The sequence below is a fragment of the Blennius ocellaris genome (genome assembly GCF_963422515.1).
Source record: "Blennius ocellaris genome assembly, chromosome: 1".
Classification (NCBI taxonomy): Eukaryota; Metazoa; Chordata; class Actinopteri; order Blenniiformes; family Blenniidae; genus Blennius; species Blennius ocellaris.
In genome coordinates, this window is record NC_137650.1 from 19,282,161 (window position 1) to 19,302,464 (window position 20,304).

Consider the following 20,304-nt stretch of genomic DNA (forward strand, 5'->3'; position numbering starts at 1 on the left):
TCTTGTGCTGTTCAATTAAAATCTGTTTGATATCTGAAAGCAGAACAGCCAAAAAAATAGGTAAATGGACGTCAAATAGGAAATAAAGGACGTCAGTCTCTGTTTATCACTAATGTTCAAAACAGAGAAATTTTGGAAATCCCCACCATAATAATACAACATTCATTGTGTCGCATTATATCCAAATATCACAGAATAATTGTCCCAAAAGATTTTTACCTTGTTTTGCTCACATCTTTGGTCTGATGTTAAAAAAAATATTTAAAAAACATGTCAGTGCTTTAAAGTAATACTTTTTTTGTCCAGAGCAGAGAACCACAACACAAGTTAAGTAACTGCCGAAGCAAACTAATCGGTTTTAGATGCATCTCTGCTTGAACACATGTGGTTACAATAAATGAGTCATTAAGCATCCTTGTCATGTAGTATTTGGCTCAATATTGCTCATCTGCAGCTTTTATGTTTGTTATATGGGAACGCTTTAACCTCATCATTACTCACACACTCAATTATAGTGATGGGACAAACACACTTGTATAAGAGTCACAAGCTAATGGGGACGAAAGGGGCTACAAAATGCAAACCAACTCATTTGTGCACGCTAAACAGTTTGCATTTGAGATTCCCGTGAAGACAGCTGGCGTGTTTTAGCAGAATCAGACCTGTAGTTGTTCTGGGAATACACAAACAGAAGGATCTGATTACAGATGCTGGGAAAATCTCAGACATATGTCGGGGAAGAGCCAAGTGCAGGAAGGGATGCTAAAAAAACTCGAAACAGTTGTTTGTTTCTCTCACTCGCGTTCCGAGTTGACTACCCACAAAAGTAAACAGGTATAACGTGTGTGCATGTATGAAGCCTGTATGAATGTATGAACCTTTGCGATGAGGCTGAGAAGGTCTTGGCAGGAAGGTGGCAGCGCTGTTTTCAATTCTTCCGTCAGGTTCGGTCCTTCTTGTTGTAGATAAAGCTCTAACATGGACGCCAGCTGAGAGAGACCCGCTTTCTTCTGCTCTGGCATTGAATTCAAGTCTACAGAACAAAAACTTGAAATCAAACATCTCTCTGACTACATACATTACATCTATAGTGGGAAATAGCTGAACACTCTGCATAATTATCACAAATCATCAGATGATGGAGCTCATTTGGTCTGAAGTGATAAAAAATGCAAGTTCAACAGATTCGCGTCAAATGTGACTTTCAACGCCTTTTCAAATGTTAGCATAAAAAGCGATGTATAACTAGGGTGTGATTTGAGGTGAAACATTAGAGTAGGATCTTTCTGACAACATGTGCCTGTATTATCAATATTAAAAATGGAATAAGAGGATCTTAAAACAGATTAAAAGCACACATTTTGCAAACTGAATGTAGTGTAAACAAGATCAACTAAAATATTTTAAAAAAGAAAAATGAGAGTGTGAGAGGTGTCCCAGTTGCATGGTTATAATTCCATCCTCATCCTCTAGCTTTGAATAGCAATTTCTTTATTTCTTATAGATCCAAACAGTCATTAAACAACACAATCTATTAATGTGAAATCTCACAGAGAAATCTGACACCCAGAATTTACTATTTCGTATGAGTTTCATTCTCAGTGGTTGAGTTAGCAGCACTCCTTTAAGGAATAGCAAAATAAAAATCCATTTTGTCTGGTTTGTTGATGAAGTAGGTTTAATGACAGTGAGACAGACAGATTTTAACCCACAGAATATATTGCGTCACTTCATTTTAGGAGGTAATGTGTATTCACAAATAGTTGTATCACATAAAACCAAAGAGATGATTTATTGGTTGATTGCTGAAGGGTTTTTAGGACCACACATACTCCAGCAGGACTTACGTGATTCATGCTCCTCTAAACTGTAGAGCTCCTCACTGCTGCGCTGAGATGGACTCAACTACATGGAAGAAGAGAGGAGAGGCATCAGCTTTTTAGTTTCACTAAACACGGCATATAATTTGTGCATTGTTCTTTTTGAGGGAGATTGCTGCAATGGAGTGGGGCAGTGTTCATGCATCAGATTTCCTGAGAGCATTTGCAGGGTTTCATAAGCAACACGCAGTATAACATTTATGGCTTACAAAGGTATGTTCCGAACAAAAGTACAAGTAGTGTTGTGTCTTTCTTTGTGTACATAATTTTGGTGAGATGAACATTGAGATTGTCCAGACACATACCAAGGCAAAGATGAGACTTGCGGCCAGACGGACCGAATCGGTGGGAACTCTGGGCAAGAGGCTCCGCAGACACTTACACTCTCTCTTGTGGCCAGGCCACGCTTGTTTCTGCAGGAAAAAGGGCATGTCAGCACACATTTCAGTCATGTCTTCATCACCTTAAGACAATTACACAGATTGATATTAATTTCCTGAATCCATTTATCTAATTAATACTGTCGTCTTTACCTAAAGTCTACGCTGACATCATAGGGGCTTCATTTAAGTTTGCTGGTTCGTCTGCCTCCAGGCAGCTGCACAACAAGCTAAATGGTTGTGCAGCTGAGGCAATTTCCCTTAATGCATTCAAGACTGTCTTAAAATGCTTTGGCTGAGAGATGTCTGGAATTGTTTCAATAGATATGCAGTTGTTTTTGTGGATACATAAGCATGCTTCATTTTCCCAGCATAATAGTTCAAATTCAGTTTTTGTGACTTCTGCATGTTTTACTGCCAGTCTGGGACTGTGATTTTTCCTAGTATAATAATGCTAAACAAGTTACAACATACAGAACTAACTATAATTGACATTTCAAAGCAAATGATTCGAGCCTGAAAACATTCATTCAGCTTTTATTGAAGCTTGTTATTTTAAAAGATAGAGCAGCAGATGCACAGGTTGCAACTGTGCCAACACGCACGCACGCACGCACGCACGCACGCACGCACGCACGCACGCACGCACGCACGCACGCACGCACGCACACACACACACACACACACACACACACACACACACACACACACACACACACACACACACACACACACACACACACACACACACACACACACACACACACACACACACACACACACACACACACACACACACACACACAGTACCTGGCAAGTGGCATTACAGTAGCGAGCCATCTTGCATTGGGAACATCTCAACAAGGTCTCGCGTCTAGACAGAAGACAGAGGGGGAAAATGAATAAAGAAGTGTTAAATCTGCACAGATTGTCAACTCAACTGCCACGAAGAGAGAAGTCTGTTACTTCAGCATTCAAGGGAAGGGAGAAGATTCAAAGATTAGTCTTCATCAAAAAGCTCTCTAGGCCACTGAAAAAAGAACAAACAATTCTGATGAAATCTCCATCTCAGTGAGCTGGGATGATACCAGGTCTTAAAATGTATAAGACTCCTGAAAAATGTTTAAAATGAAAAACACTCAGCTGCTCTACAAACAGCACGGTATAGAGCCTGTCTGCAGTGTAGCTAAACGCATCCTCAATCCCATCCAAGCATGCCTCTGTCATTGCTTTGACCTTTTGCCGTGTAACAATCTCATTTTACCCTTTTCTATTTGTTGTGTTAGGCTGACTGTGTATATCCATTATCTAATTTTATCTACCAAGCTATCTCCGACTTGATTGTCATCTAAGGGCAATACATTAGGTTCAGTCTCCTGTCTGTCACAGCCCGTTAGCATCACAGCACCTGCATGTGTTTGAGCGACGGCGTGTGACAGCAGAGCATCCATGTGTGGTGTTTGTGTGTGTTTTGTGTGTTTGCACGTTTCCTGCCTCCGAGGTCTGATGTGGTACTCTGAGCGATACTGCTGTCCTTTCCACTTTGTCTGTCAGTCTGATAACAAGCTGGCGCACAGCAGAGATCATTCTGCCTCGTGCAGCCAATTACAGCCAAGAAAGAGTGCACCGTAGAAAAAGACACGCACACGCACAAGTAATGTACATGTTTGGTCACGGGTTAATGTGATCGATACCCAGCTATGATATAGCAAGGTTTACTCACATTGTAATTGATGTACAGTATTAAATTTATATAGAAAAGTACTGATTTGATTGACTCTTGTTACTACAAAGGTGTTATTTTGGTAGCGTACAGTGTAAAGCTCTAGAAATCCTATGCACTCTACTTGTAGTTTGGGAGCCTTGAACAGTTAAAGAGTCAGACTTTCCCCTTCGGAGTATATAAAGACAGCACAACAACTAACTATTAGACTAAGATTTGTCAAATTGGTAAAAAGAGGAGTCCAATCTGCAAGAATGTTGTTTCATTAGAGCAGAAAGTAAGAATTATGACTGGCAAATGAAACATAAATCTTGATTAATTTAAAATATAATCATGTGATTTTTTTTTAAACTATAAAATATATTCTTAAACAATTCTTTGAAAAATAACACCATCACTTATTTTAGGATAGGATACAGCTGGTACAGAAGCAGGCATTATAATGAATATTTCTGAATGAAGGAAAAATATTGTTAGAATCTGCCAAATCTTCAATAGACAGCTTTCATAGCCTCCACCCAGCTGCTCCTTTCTGGAAAATGAAATATTGATGACTGATTCTACCGTGGCAGTCAATTTAATGTAGTTATCAAAATCTTTCCAGTCAATATTTTATATAAGGTTATTATTTAAATATTGCTCCTAAAGCCATGAATTATCACTGTAGCTGTGCTTTAGATCCATGGAGGAAAAAAACAGCAGCTGTGTTATTTGCACTGATTTCAGTTTGTCCACTTTATGGCCAAACTGAAGCTCCGGAGATTCAACAGCACAGTTCACAATTTTTATGGGCAAATATGAAAGTCAGACATTAATGGTGCCGCACTAAATTAGTCTGATTAATCTGAATTATCAACATCAATCATCAACATGCACTGACACTGCTGCTATGTAACAATGTCAACAGTGACTGTGTATTGGAGAGTTAACAGCAGTGCATGTTCTGTAGGTTTGTGTTTTACCTGCAACAGTGCAGTGGATGGATCTGACATGCAGGTGAGTGGGGCACATGATCAGCATATGCAGCATGAAGTTAATACCCTGCACATGCTACAAAAAGAAGCCTCATATTGTGCATTCAGTTGCATATTATGTGTAGAATGTTTTTTGTAGGCCTATTAATCTCGAAAAATAGGGTAAGGAGAGGAGCCAGAACTGGTTGGGCATGAGCATGTGTGCAACAATAACTTACAAGTTGTTGTGGTTCATCATATGATGACAAACATTATTGAATAATGTCCATTAAACCTTTGTAAACTCATAATATCATAGATTCAAACCCACACTGTGAACATGAGGTAATGGAGAATATCTATGACAGATGAAGTCTGACTAAAGGCTGTAGCCAGTCAACATTAGTGACAGAAGTTAAGTGTTTCCTCTGAATGTTTTGTCTATCAACATGTGACCAGACAGGACTGCTGTATTTGGCTCAAGGCCCACTCGGGCTTGTACAAGTTTGTAATACACTCCTCTCTTTCCTGCTCTTTCCTTCTCGCTCTCAATACTTTTGTCATTGTCTCTCACCATAACTCTTATCTCCTCCCGCTCCCTCTTGTTATGGCACTGTGTCATATTTGAGATTACTTTTCAAATCTGGAACCCAAAGGTGAATTTATAGACTCTGGGGTGGAAGTTCATGAAAACACAAGCTATTCTTATCATGTTGAGAACTAGCAGAAACAGGCATGCCACCCACGGTTAGAAAATAAATGCTCAGTATTAAGAGTAGATAGGACGAGGTCAGACCCAAACGCAGCTCGAAAATAACTCCCACACCAAGAGTTTGTTCACAGGAAGTTCATTTATCTTCCACGGATCAGACAGGAAGGCTGATGCGAGCCACAACCACCATTTTACATCTATACTTTCTTCCTGTCGCTTAAATTTGGGGAACTCTAGAAAAATGTTGGCCCTTGAGAGGCAATTATTCATTCTCATGTTCAAGCACATTACAGTATAGGTCACTTTGATATCAGAGAGAGATGGATGTCCTCGTTTGAAATAGGTTTGAAAATGACTTTCCACTATAAAAAAAACAAAAAAAAACATGTTCATCCACAGACATAGTTTGGTGAGATTTATTCATATGCTTTATAAGCAAAGATGAATATAAATTAACTACACGATCTCAATAGATCATCTGTAGATAAAGTGAATTTATCATTATATGAACTAAATTCCCTATGGTGGTGTAGCGGTTACTCTTGCTTCATATACTGTATATGATGTAATACCTTTATGAACTGTTTCTTGACTAACTGCGAGGATTGGCTCAAGCTCCCTGCAACTTTAAGGGTGATTGAACACGTCTTCCACTTTTAGATGGAGCCAGATGAGTTCTGGGGCCGAGTGATGAGCAGCAGGGTAAGTGTGAACCCAACACTCACGGTCTGGTGCCACCGAAAACACTGCAGCAAGACCACCTGGCAACCTGTTGTGGGGTGAGTGTGGTGTGCAGGCAGCCAAACCAGGAGGGGCACAAACTGCCTTACTTACCCCAAAAGTTCCAGCCAAAAAGGCTTCTGGAGTCTGATGAGCTGTGCACATTGGCTTTTTCCGAAAGAATACCATTTATGATAAACATAGCGAAGAAAAATGCAAACCACTTTGGCCAAAACCAGAACCAATACCCCATCCATAAATGATATAATAGCTTCATAATGCCTGGACTATCCACAACTCAAAACAACAACAGCAAAGTACTTTTCTGAGATTATTTCTAGTAATTCAAAATCCTGAAGTTTCACAAGCTGCACAAAGTACTTGGCACTTGCCGTCATAAACGGTCATGCAAACATTTTTCGTTGGTGGTGGTCGTAGGGGCCGATGGTGCAGTTTGGCACCCTCGCTTCCGTCAGTCTGCCCCAAGGCAGCTGTGTGTGACATACGAAGCTTACCACCATCCAGTATGGAGTGAATGAATACTGCAATGTAAGTGCTTTGAGTTTCCAGAAGATATGAATTGATTTCAATATTTCCCAAAATAATCGTGATTATGATTTTTTTTTTTTCCATAATGGAGCAGCCCTACGTTTAATCAGTGTTAGTATTAACAGTATAAACATCCAACATCTGGAGAAGAGACAGATGGATGCTGGATATGAAACAAAGATACAGAAACCCGGGCAGTGTTTGTTCAATACTGCGTCCGCAGTAACAAAGCTGCAATAATGCACACTACAGCAACTGTTGTTATGGTGATTGCCTCCAGGCTGATAAGCTCTTAGCATACGAATATGCGTGTGTAACACGCACACGCACACGCACACACACACACACACACACACACACACACACACACACACACACACACACACACACACACACAGGATGGTCACAAAATCCAGGTATTCCAGCAGGACTGTAGAGGGTTTTATCTTGGCTAAATATGGCCGAGTATGTTCTTCTGTATGACGTGCTATCAGGCTTTTCAATGCTCGACTGACTCGAGCGAACCAGAGAGAAGAAAATTAAATCTTAAGCACACAAGGGTGAGTAGAAAACGCGACAAATTAATGATGATTGCCAGTAAGATATGATTAGGGAGCCATCACGAATATTTTACGTTGACAACCTCCGTAACAACAAGCATAACCACAACAGGGAGGCGTCTCGTTTCTCAAGAGGTCGAGAGTTCATTCGAATCTTCTTTCCACTGTGTGCCTACTGTTCTTTATACAGAAAGGTTTGGACTAAAGGCACACACCCACACACACTCTGTATGTTTCACACATTGTTTCATAATTCAAATCTAAAGAGACGACCCTACTTTGGCCTTGGGGCAGGAAGCAGACTGAGGTCAGGCACATATAGATATTGTGCATATAGTTTCTTATTTAACATAGTCCAAATATAGATGTGCACAATAACAACGGAGGAAGAGGAATCAAAATAAAGAGAAGAGACGGCAGAAAGACCCTACATAAGTCAGTGAGATATAACCGTCCTCAGTCTACATCGGTTCATTAGTGGCCAACTGTCTTGTTTAATAAAAATGACTCATTTTCAAGATTAAGATCCTCAAGCAGCACATCTGTCTCATCTTTAGCCATGTGCTCTTATTATGTTCCCTCTTTTCCTCTATCACCCCTTCCTCTCCCCATCTTTTCTTCTCATTGCCTCTTTTCTGCTCTTCTTCTCCCTCTGAGTCTCTGTCAGATGTTGTGTGAAGTGATAGTCTTCTGGGTGGCAGGTTCATGGTTGGACTGCAGGCACAGTAGGAAAACTCATGAATAACATTAGATTGGTTTCATTAATAGCATGTGGAAGACTGAATTAATATCACCATCTTTTTTGCTCAGCACTCTTCCGCACTCTCCCTCTCAATGTCAAGACTTCTTTTTAGTAGATTGTGTCAATTTTAATATGAAAATATTCAGATTTTTCTTTTAAATTGTCAGTTGAAGCAAAGCTATGCTTCTGCCAGCAAATGTCAACCATTAACGAGTTTCAGTTACTCAAATATAAAAAAAAAAAAAAGAATATTATCAAATTAAAATGCAATCAACCAGTTTAAAATCCTCCACAAACAAAGACCTGATCCAGCTGAAAATCAAATACATCAGAACCATCAGCACCATTTGTGATGCTTCATATTCATTTGGTATAAGAATCATATCTCCGTCCAACTCTTTAAACACGTATTACGTTTTTACTCTGTTTTTGTTGATGATAAAGTGATTGCACACAATGCGATCCACCAAACTGCACCTTGCACATGGCAACAATGCAAAAACTGTGTCAGGAAGGCATGTGGAGCGTTAGATGATAAATGACAAAATATTACTGCCGACTCATCAGGTTTCACAATGTAGAGCAGCAAGATATGTATGGAGGTAATATTGGTGAAAATGGTTGGAGCACTTGTAAAAGTGGAATTTGCTGTCATATACCATGATTTGTGTACTATTAGGTTGTTTTTTTTCCTCTCCAGAAATACAACACAACACTTACACATTCAAAAGAAATCGGTCACACAAGTAGTTTTTCAGGATGCATGATTTGTTTTTATTTGGAAAAATGTGAGTATGCCACTTTTTTTAATCTGAGATGTTTAAATAGGATTTGTCGTCTGGTAATTAAGAATTTGAGAATGTGCGAGTGTGATGTCGTGTTTATGGAGAGAAAACTAATCCTACAAGTACCCAACACACGATACACAACTACAAATTCTACTTTTACAAGTCCTCAAACCTTTTTCACCAATAACCCCTCCATAGATATGGTATATAGTCATTTGAATGAGCTGATCAAATATGATGCATTTGTCAGTTTTGCATACGTACACAGGTGAATCACTTCTGATCTTCAGCCAAATTACAAAAAGCAAACTCGAGAGCTCATTTCCCCCAAAAAATCTGACAATATACCAAAGGAAAGAACACAGCCCCCTTTGTATTCCATTCCTTTCTTTGACGCTGAAATTATACAATGCCATCCTCTCAATGAGCGTTAGTGTATTCTTAGAAGTGATGAAGGTAGAATTGTACTTTGTAAAGAAACACATTGTGAAAGCAAAATAAGAAGAAAGTCACTGAAAGACTGAAATAATCCCATCACACATTTTAAAGTACGCCTAGTAGGGGACGTGTCTGTCTACCTGTATTTATTGTTTTCTCCCTCCAAACAGTCTGTTTTTATGACCTTGCAAATTAGACAATACTTAAGTTGCACAAATTGACAAGCACAAGCTAGCAAGTAGGTTTTGTTTTTATCAAGATAAAAGCAAAATCCTGAACAAAGATGTTGATAAAATGGAAATGGATGGAGAAATAAAATAAGAATCTAAGCAGGAATACAAGCCAGAGCAGCATAAAAACAGTAAAGACAGAAACTGTCACTCATCAGGAGTGGAAGTGACTGAAAGATGCTGGTTTTTTCCCATTGATATGCAAGAGTGTATATCTGTGCACTCTCATGTGCATCTATGGTCAGTTCTGTTACATCTTTGCTATCAGACACCTAATTAGGCCTACCTCAGCAAATCTCAGAGGTGCGTGTGTGTGTGTGTGCGCGTGTGTATGGCATGGTAATTAATTCCCCGTGAGTATTGGCTGCTGCACTGTATCCATGAGTTTTTGTTTAATGTCCCCGTGTGCGTGTGCAGGCGTGTGTGTGTTAATAATTAGTGGGGTTTTCGTTACTGTGCTGTCCAATCGTGCCTCGGTGGATTTTCTCATTTCTAAGCCGAGTGGCCGGGACGATGTGATACGTCTCACTCATGACAGGTGGCGGTGCACCAGGGTGTCACCGTAAAATAAAAAACATTAACATAAATCCACCGCACAATCCCAGCAGCCTGCTTATCAGAAATATAACTTCCCTTATTGTGTTTCAAAGGAGATGCTGCTTGTCTGATAAAGCCATGCCTTATTTCTGGTGCCAAGGCTGCTTGTGAACACAAACCACAGCATGAAGCATGTCCCACATAAAACTGCTCAACAAATTAGCTCTTCTACAGCTGGAAGAAGAAGAAGAAAAAAAAAAAAAAATGATTCCGGCCAAAACTTTATGTTTGTTAGCCTTGCTGCAGAAGACAATGAACATGGCAAAATGAAAATGAAAAAAAGAGCACTGAGCAAACGGGCAACATTTGGTCAAGGGACACTACTGCCATCTACTGCTCCAGCCATGCTGAAGGCCACGCACACACACACGCGCACACACACAGCAGGCATCCATGGCACCACTACAGGGACACAACAACATGGGAATTTACTGTAAACTGGTGACTGCTGTGTAGAACACTGCTGCCGGAGTGTCTGTGTGGGAGAGACAACAGCTGCATGTCAGCCATCGGAGAGCCCTTGCTGTGTTTTTAATGGCTGTTTAGAGAATGATTCATTCGAACCTGGAGGAACTCAAAACGGGAGGAGTCTCCACATTTATCAAGGTGAAGAAAAAGCATGCACACAAACACAAAAAGCCTGAAGGGAATGTCAAGCCATGAAGAAAAACTTTATTGTTGTTGTTGTTTTGAGCTGCTTAATCATTTTTGGGGGGGAAGAGTACGTGTGTGTAAGTTGTTGCATTTGTTTTGTTGTTAAAGAATTAAGAGTTTATGACAAATTATTTGCAGAACCCACAAAAGGCAAAACAGAAAGACCATTTATATCGCATTTGAATTACAGCTGCTTGCTGCTCTTTGAAAAATTTAAAGTACCGGTACTGCAAATGTAATAATAGTAAGTACTAGAGGATAGATGGATGTAAATACTCTATTTATGCAATACACTGAAGGTGATCACAATCATTTGGGATGCAGTGTGTCGAGAATTAACCAAGAGAAAGACATGCAGATTGGCTCCAAGCTAAATGCCCGACGGGTGAATTTCCAAAAAAAATCTGTATTTAAGTGCAAATGAAAATCAGCACACCAATCCAAAACTTTGCCGTGGTGGCTCATGTCAGACAATGTCAAAGGGCCAACATTCACAAGCATATATCATCTTATGGACTGTAGAAAGAAGCCAGAGTACCTGCAGACAACCAACACAAGCACAGGGAAAACATGCAAACTACTCCACACAGAAAACAACCGAGTCTCCTTTTTGTGAAGCAACAATGCTAACCCTCACATCACCACTCATGTTCATAACCAACAACAGGATCAGTCACAAGCAACAGGAACTTGAAGCTGATGCAAATGAGTTTAAAGAAAAAGAAGAAGAAAAAAAAAGACATGTCAGTGAATTTATCTCAGATGTAATTTGAAAACTGGTCACACACACAGGGATTAAATTAAGGTTGTCCTTTTAGCATTCTGCCTTCAGGTTGGAGAGGCATTAGTATTCACAAGTAGCAGACGCACCGTCTATGATCAGTAGAATAATGTCAATCTACAGGGAGCCTTTTCGCTTTTATTCAGATTTCTAATGAGAGAAAAAAAATCACACACACAAACACTTTCTGGAGAAAATGCACCCCACTTCAATTAATTGTGTTGCACAAAACAAAAACTGCAACAGAAAAAAAAAAAATTAGAATTTTCATCTGCTGGAGGCCCAGAATTTCAATTCTTTGAAGACATATAGTCCTCAGAACTGGATGTAAAAGCGATACACACAGACATACTTGCTCGATGAATACCAACATCACACACAGGGAGCTGAGCTTCCAGTTGTGTGTGTGTGTGTGTGTGTGTGTGTGTGTGTGTGTGTGTGTGTGTGTGTGTGTGTGTGTGTGTGTGTGTGTGTGTGTGTGTGTGTGTGTGTGTGTGTGTGTGTGTGTGTGTGTGTGTGTGTGTGTGTGTGTGTGTGTGCGTGTGTGCGTGTGTGCCACCTGAGTATCGAGCTGAAGGAGACAGAGAACATAGGGGAGGAACAGATGCAAACAAAATAATCACCCGTGGAAATGGAGCAGAGCAGAGAGAGGCGGGACCGACAACAATGTATCTGAAGGACGAGGGATGAGAAGATGACGGGGAAGGTGAAGTGCAACAGGGAAGATGAAGAAAGGAGGAAATAAATGAGGAAGGACAAAAGTAGTCGGATTGGAAAGATGGGGAGACAAATTTGAGGAGAGAACAAGTAAAAGGAGGGAGGAGGGACTTTTCTTTGGAACCATTTTTATACTCATCTGAAAAAATAAGAAAGAAAAACATGAGCACAAGTGCTCCAAGACCCTCAGCCCACAACAACAGACCCCCCCCTTTAATCCCCCCCCCCCCCCCCCCCCCGATTAATATACTAGGACAAAAGAAAATAAATACATTTACACTCCATTGCAACTATGACTCCCTCAGAACTCAGCGGTAAAGAGAATGAGAGGACTGATAGAAAAAAGGATTCTACGTGACACAAGTTCAACAAAAATCATACTTCATGAGCCTCTCTATTCCGTCTGCGAAGATCATTTTAGAATTTAATACAAGCATCAAGACATGAAAGCCAAGTTATTGCTCAGTGCTCTGGGGGACAAGTTCCCCTGAAATCCACCTTTTGTGTATAACTTTTTATATTATATTAGCATTAAAAAGTTTACTTAAACTGGTGTCTTGCTTCTTTTTTTTTTTTTTTTTTTTATATCTCTTTCAAACATACTGTACTAGCAGAGCATCCACATATGCTTGACAGACAAGTGAGTTTGACTGACTTACAGTGGGCGAGATTTGTTGATTTAAAAAAAAGTGATAAGGCCGAGTATTGGTTAAATGAAAGGAACAAGTACTATACATGAGACAAAGGTCAAAGCTGCAATCATATCACAGGGTCGCTTAAAAAAAAAAAAAAAAAGGAAATTTGAGAGTCATGAAGGAACCGTCCATTATATCCTCCATCCCTCTGGTGCTGACAATTCAGTCCATCACTGTCTATTTACAATAACACAACACAACGATCAGTGATGAGCAACGGAAAAAAAGGCTGTTATATAATCTTGTTACCAGGAGATTATTTGTTTGTTTAATAACTCGTGCTCTGACAAAGAAAAAAAAAATTTCACATCATCCTTGTACACAATAACAACATTACATATTTATAGTGACTGATTGAGAAAAGCCGTGTCATGATTTGTTATTGACTTCACTGCGCTAACAGACACCTCAATCCTATAAAGAATACCCCAAAATCCTTTCAGACCTGTCAAGATTGTTTTCAAACTATTATTTTATGTGAGAAAACCCCATTGAGACGTTCAATCAAAAGTTTCTCCTTATAAACATTAAGCTTTGCATTTGTTGTTCAGAAGCATGTGTGTGTTTATGGTGTGGTCTGAAGAGACACACTGAGTGAGAGATTGGTGTCAAATATGAAGACTTCAGCTGACAGACGCTACACACACACGGGCACGCGCGTGCTTGCGTGCGCACACACCAAACCATATCTGAGCTCTTTTGGTCTGTCAAGCTCAAATGGAAAAACCCATCAAAGTATGTACACAATGCGTTTTCTGTCCAACAGAGATTTTGTGTCTTTTCTACCTCCATGTTTCCGTGGAACTTCCCTTTCTCTGCCTCACAGTCTAAAATCAAACGGCTAAATCTGTGGCTGTCAGTCTTTCCAGCTCAAGGTATTGCCACACGTATGATGCAACTTTGAAATCATCCAAACTGAGACAGAAGCAAGAACTAATATGACAGATGGGACCACATCAACCCCTCCTTTTTTTTTTTTTTTTCAATGGACTCATATTAACCAACACATTTAACACGTCTCTCACCAAATCAGACCAGGAGAAATGTGGACTCACAAGGGTGAATGTCGTGTGGTATGGACGACCTCTGAGGTTGTTTTGGACTTGTTGCTCCAGGGACATCACACACTGGTTTAAGGTTTAAACTCTCTGTCCTGTTCTTCAAACAGCAGTGCAGGCTGGAAAGATGACAACCATGAAGGCCAGACCAAACGTTAGATGGCACAAACCAAAGCCACATCCAGGTGGTGGCCACGATGCATGATCCAGAGCATCGACTGCTTCATTCAGAGATTATTAGAAATGATTTTCTTTAGCGCAATCTTATATTGCTCAGTCATTTAGATCTCATGCTGAAGGTACCTGACGCCATACATCTAGTTCCCATTGTAGATGGTTGGCCAAAGCAGGAACCAACTTGGGTACGATGGTCCAAAATTTAAGAAAAGCACAATGTGAATCATTGTCATCATATGCAGGTCTGTCATAGACAGTATTATGATTTTCTGCGGTTTAACCAGACACTCTTGTTAAGTTGCACCACACTACAGCATTTATTTGACTTTCCATCTGCTGCAGTGAGTCTCCATACGTCAATGATCTTAGTACTAATTCACCTGCAGGCTATAAACACAACACAATATCTGCCGGAGCTTTCAGTGCTTTCATTAGCTCTGAGTTTATATTATTTTTCTTTCTATTTATTAGCAAGCATGCAGCTGCATCTCAAATGCTGTTTCCCTTTGTAGTTGTCCTTTAAATTCTGACAATTTAGAATAAAATCTATTTGGTTTGCCTTTGTTTTGCCCCCATTATCTCCCCTCATCCGCTTCCCTGCTTCCTGTGAGTTTAAGAACCTCTAACAGTTGTTTGTTAACCTCTGGACATTTGATCCTACCGATTGTGATTGTGTGTGTGTGTGTGTGTGTATGTGTGTGCGTGCGTGCATGCGTTCTCTCAGCATTTATCACTCGTTGCTAACGTTCAGCTTCAAGGCCTGTAATTAACTCCAGCTTTGATGCCTCCCCCCCACCACCTGATCTTTTCCTGCACACAAACACACAAACATGCAGTTCATCTCTTGCAATGAGGTACAGTCACACAAACTGCACATTTGCCGCCATTTTTCAATACTCAAGGCATGCTGTGAGGCTAATTGTGTTTCTGTGAAATCAGGAAAACACACTTCTCATTTCTGAGACCAATCGCTGTGACGATGACTTTGTGCCCATGTACAAGTGTGTGTGTGTGTGTGTGTGTGTGTGTGTGTGTGTGTGTGTGTGTGTGTGTGTGTGTGTGTGTGTGTGTGTGTGTGTGTGTGTGTGTGTGTGTGTGTGTGTGTGTGTGTGTACAAATTCACTGTTCTACAACTGTTGTTGTGACACAGCTTACATATCCTTCACTAATGTCCAAATCAATAAAGGCTGATGATTGTGGCCCACAGGCTATGCCAATGCAGCCATTACTTCATATCACAAAAACAAGTCATCTGACCTATGGCCTATGTCTTATTGTACACCCACCACACAAACACGCGCCAACCTTTTTGCCTCAAGCCGACAGAAAAATGATGGAGCTCACTGGAGAGACATTACCGCTATAATTTTTATATTGATTTCTGTTGTTTTACCTTCATCTTCGCGCATGAATGGCAGTTTGTATATTGTACACATGTCAAGGTACAATGTTCACGCATGTAGCCAGAGGGCTTGTGTGTTTGTGAGTGTGTGTGTGTTATTAAGAGATAATCACAAAGTAAATATATCATATAATACATCAGGATTACTGACTGTATTAAAGTAAACATATCAACAAAAGCAACACCTCAAATGTCCACGGATGGCTCGTAACGGGACGGGTCATAAATCACATTCTATGTTAGTAGATGGGTCACAAACCAAACTAAAACATTAAAGCATAACTCCGATATGTGCTGTTTTATCACCGAGTGAAAAGCAATTATGAGTGGGATGCTCGGCATCTATCGCCAACCTTGCTGCTGTGATCATTTAGAGTCAACGATCATGCAGGTGAAAAGTAGGTGACTAAAAGATTGTGCAAGTCTGGACCAAGAGAGAAAGAAACAGAAACAGGAAATGTAAGCTTCACGTCACCAGGCTCCTTTCCTGCAGTTAGTTTGTGCTCTCTGACACTTCAGTTGATGCTCGTTCCTACTATCTGACCTGTTGAGACACTGCCAACAGAGAATCACATCACTGACGCAGGAGCACTGACAATATCTGACTATAAATATGGATGACCTTTTTAGTAGTAGAAATATTGGTGGCAGTAGTAGTAGTAGTCATGTCTATCCAGCTTCTCCCAGTTGGATTTCAAGTGTGATGCCATTTCTGCTGGAACTGGGACTCAAAGCTGGAAGCCCATGCAGAAGATCCCAATATTAGATTTCTATGAAAGATTTTTTGCCTTTGAGTAAATATCAGCCATGATCGTGGTGGCATAATTAAATCCGCAAACATTGCATTTTATATAACATTTTGTACCCTAAAATGTTGACGATACTAATGAACGACCGACGATGTACAAAATAATCAGCCCAGAGAATAAACCCCGCACAACCGTAATGGTCCACATTCACACTCTGGATGTTACTTGTTAGCCAAACTTTCACCAGAGAAAAACGACGACGATTGCATTTCAGTAATTGAGCGAGGAAACGCAGACACTGACAAAGACACACACAGCAAGTACCGCATAGCAACAGTCTTGTCTTGCCACCACAAAATGATGTGGGTTCCGGCACTCACTCTCATGGTGGCTCCAGGGCAGTCAAAGGGAGAAAACTGTTCCCTCGACCACATTAACTTCATTATACGTGTATAAAGCAGACATGCCGCAGTGCCACAAGTACCGATTACTTACTGTGACAGCTGTTTGACAACTGTCGCCTGAGCTCTCGCAGCACTTTGCCTAATATGACAGTGATGTGACAGAAACCCAGGAAGAGGATCTGTCCCAGGTAGGTTGAAATGGCCCACCACTCATTTGGCTCACTGCTCTGTGTGCTTAATGAGGTGCGTGTCCGCCGAGTGTGGCCCTTATTTATTCATAACGACTCACAACAGTATGTACACAACAGAACATGTGCATATAATCCCGAAAGCAGAAACCTCACTGTATTAACTAACAACAAAATACATGCAAGAAACTAAAGCTATTCACCGGCACACTTTTACAGCACAACTGTTCTATATTCTATAGTTCAGTTAGTTCTTTGCCAAGTTGCACTCCTTTTCTTAATGTTTTGGTTCCAATTCATTCCTAATGTGCTCTATTGGATTGTGATGTTGAGGGAATCAGAGGATGGCATGAAACACATTTTCCCTGAGGACGTCTGCATCAACTCTTCTTGTAATCACCTTGAACAATATTCACTCAGGTCCACAGTACTTCACAGCAAGTTGCCCTCATTCCCGTTGCTGTTCCTGCACCAGAAGTCCCTTGCGCTTCTCTCTCCTGGCCAGAGTCATTAAATTCACACACACCTATTCAGATTGATGAAGTGGGTGTGGCTGCCGCAGAGAAAGCAGCAGTGCTCCCATTAAACATTCAGATGGACAAATTCTGCAAGGAAAGGCAAATAGAAGGGGAATCCTTACATTTGCGAGAATAATAACTATATTTTTCACAGACAATCAATACAAACTAAACCCGGTGTCATGTTCTCATTTCACATGCATATTCAGGTACAATAGTAACAATGAATGAAGGAATTTACAGATAGGAAGCAAGCCAGAATATCAAGAAATTACAGCATGAAAATGAAAAACTAAAATGTGCTGAATCGTCTGTATTTATTCTGTGTTTGTGGGAAATAACTTTAGATTGTGTTTGCTGTACGGTAATCTAACAACTGAACGTTTGAAATTGTGTTTTTATTGCAAGCGGATGGGCTCAGCATTAAAAAAAAAAAAAAAAAAAACTCACAGTGGTGATCTCCCAGACTCGAATTTGGAGCGTTCTAGTCTGGTGTTTGCGTTTCGTTCTTTGAAACATTGCACAATGTTTGGGGGTTATATTGCACTTCTTATGCATGTGACATTTCTTGATTTCGTGCATTGTGAAAAGAACAGCTATCCAATTTCGTTAGACATGCATAATGACAAGAAAGGCTTCTCTATTCTATTCTATTTCTTACCACAATACACAATATGAGGAAAATGGTGACCGTAAACGTAGGTGTGAGTGTGAGTGTGTATGCTTGTGTCACTGAAACCAGAGCTGTGCACAAACTATGAGCAGCTAAAATATTACCCATCAGTACTTCAGTAAGGACGTCACCTTCTTGCTTTCCTGATTAGAGCTTTGCTGCCATCTGGTGGACAGTTGCACACATCATAGCGCTACTGTTAATGTAAAAAAAATTTAATCAACGTTATTAACTTATGAATCGACGGATCGTGAGTCCACTGATCCACCTCATGTCCACTGTTGCAAACACACACGCGCACGCGCACACACGCGCACACAGCCTGCACCGAGCCGTCTCACCGTGTGAAGCACTGCTGGCAAACTCCTCTGGACACTTTGAGGGACACGCAGGACGCCAGCGGCTCGGCAGAGGCGACCAGCTCTCCTCTCCGGATCCTGGCAGTGGCCCGCACACCGTTGCCTTTCCCGGGGCTAACAAAGCGCTCAAACTTCAGCGCCATGACCGCTTTAATTTCCACGTGAACCGCAAGCACTGTTTACATCCGTGTTCAACGATGACGTCATGACGTCATTGACAAACGTGGTTACGTAAAACAAAAACAACCCCCGCCCCGCCGCTCAAGTTAAATTTTTGCTCCTGAATTGTTATTGGTCCCTTATTTTCCATCATTTCTTGGAAATGTATGACATTCCACCAATCAAGAGATTGTCTGACACTATTATGAATCGAAATATCTAAACGTGCATGTTTCTGACAATGCAACTGCTTTTTTTTAAATGTTTCTCTGTTGCATGAACTCATGAACCTTGAAGATCCTTCACACTTCTGCTCCAGTGACATTTTTTTGATGATCTGCAATTGATGCAACAGTGTCAAAGTAGGTTTTAATTAGGTTTACTTCAACCACATTTAAAGATGTGTGAATAATGTGCCAAGATATTAGTCTTCACCTGGAACTGTGTCTGTCCTGTAGACTTTTACGATAGTGAAGTTATTCTCACTTATAGACAGGCTACCCAAACTTCAATCTCAGGTCTGAAGCCAAAACATCTGGTTTTGATTGTTTTTCCAAGTGATTTTTGAGAATATATTTAAATTGACAATTTGCAGATCCTATCTGATTTTGTGTTTTTGGCTATGGAGACAATATATACAGTACAGACCAAAAGTTTGGACACACCTTCTCATTCAAAGAGTTTTCTTTATTTTCATGACTATGAAAATTGTAGATTCACACTGAAGGCATCACAACTATGAATTAACACATGTGGAATGATATACTTAACAAAAAAGTGTGAAACAACTGAAAATATGTCTTATATTCTAGGTTCTTCAAAGTAGCCACCTTTTGCTTTGATCACTGCTTCGCACACTCTTGGCATTCTCTTGATGAGCTTCAAGATTTAGTCACCTGAAATGGTCTACCAACAGTCTTGAAGGAGTTCCCAGAGATGCTTAGCACTTGTTGGCCCCTTTGGCTTCACTCTGCGGTCCAGCTCAGCCCAGACATCTGGATTGGGTTCAGGTCCGGTGACTGTGGAGGCCAGGTCATCTGGCGCAGCACCCCATCACTCTCCTTCTTGGTCAAATAGCCCTGACACAGCCTGGAGGTGTGTTTGAAGTCATTGTCCTGTTGAACAATAAATGATGGTCCAACTAAACGGAAACCGGATGGAATAGCATGCCGCTGCAAGATGCTGTGGTCGCCATGCTGGCTCAGTAGGCCTTCAATTTTGAATAAATCCCCAACAGTGTGACCAGCAAAGCACCCCCCACACCATCACACCTCCTCCTCCCTGCTTCACGGTGGGAACCAGGCACGTAGAGTCCATCCGTTCACCTTTTCTGCGTCGCACAAAGACACAGTGATTGGAACCAAAGATCTCCAATCTGGACTCATCAGACCAAAGTACAGATTTCCACTGGTCTAATGTCCATTCCTTGTGTTCTTTAGCCCAAACAAGTCTCTTCTGCTTGTTGCCTGTCCTGAGCAGTGGTTTCCTAGCAGCTATT

General features: G+C 40.7%; 1 protein-coding gene across 1 annotated transcript in view; it reads right to left on the reverse strand.

Moving 5' to 3' along the window:
- smyd3 (SET and MYND domain containing 3) overlaps positions 1-18,790 on the reverse strand; it is a gene marked incomplete at its 5' end in the record, with an annotated part of 70,965 nt that extends 52,175 nt beyond the window's left edge. Inside the window, 5 exons of the mRNA XM_080499500.1 lie at positions 879-1,033; positions 1,848-1,905; positions 2,186-2,293; positions 3,071-3,134; positions 18,630-18,790. Coding sequence (XP_080355626.1) covers positions 879-1,033; positions 1,848-1,905; positions 2,186-2,293; positions 3,071-3,134; positions 18,630-18,790 — 546 coding nt within the window. The remainder of the gene's footprint in view (positions 1-878; positions 1,034-1,847; positions 1,906-2,185; positions 2,294-3,070; positions 3,135-18,629) is intronic.
- Positions 18,791-20,304: the final 1,514 nt, after the last annotated feature.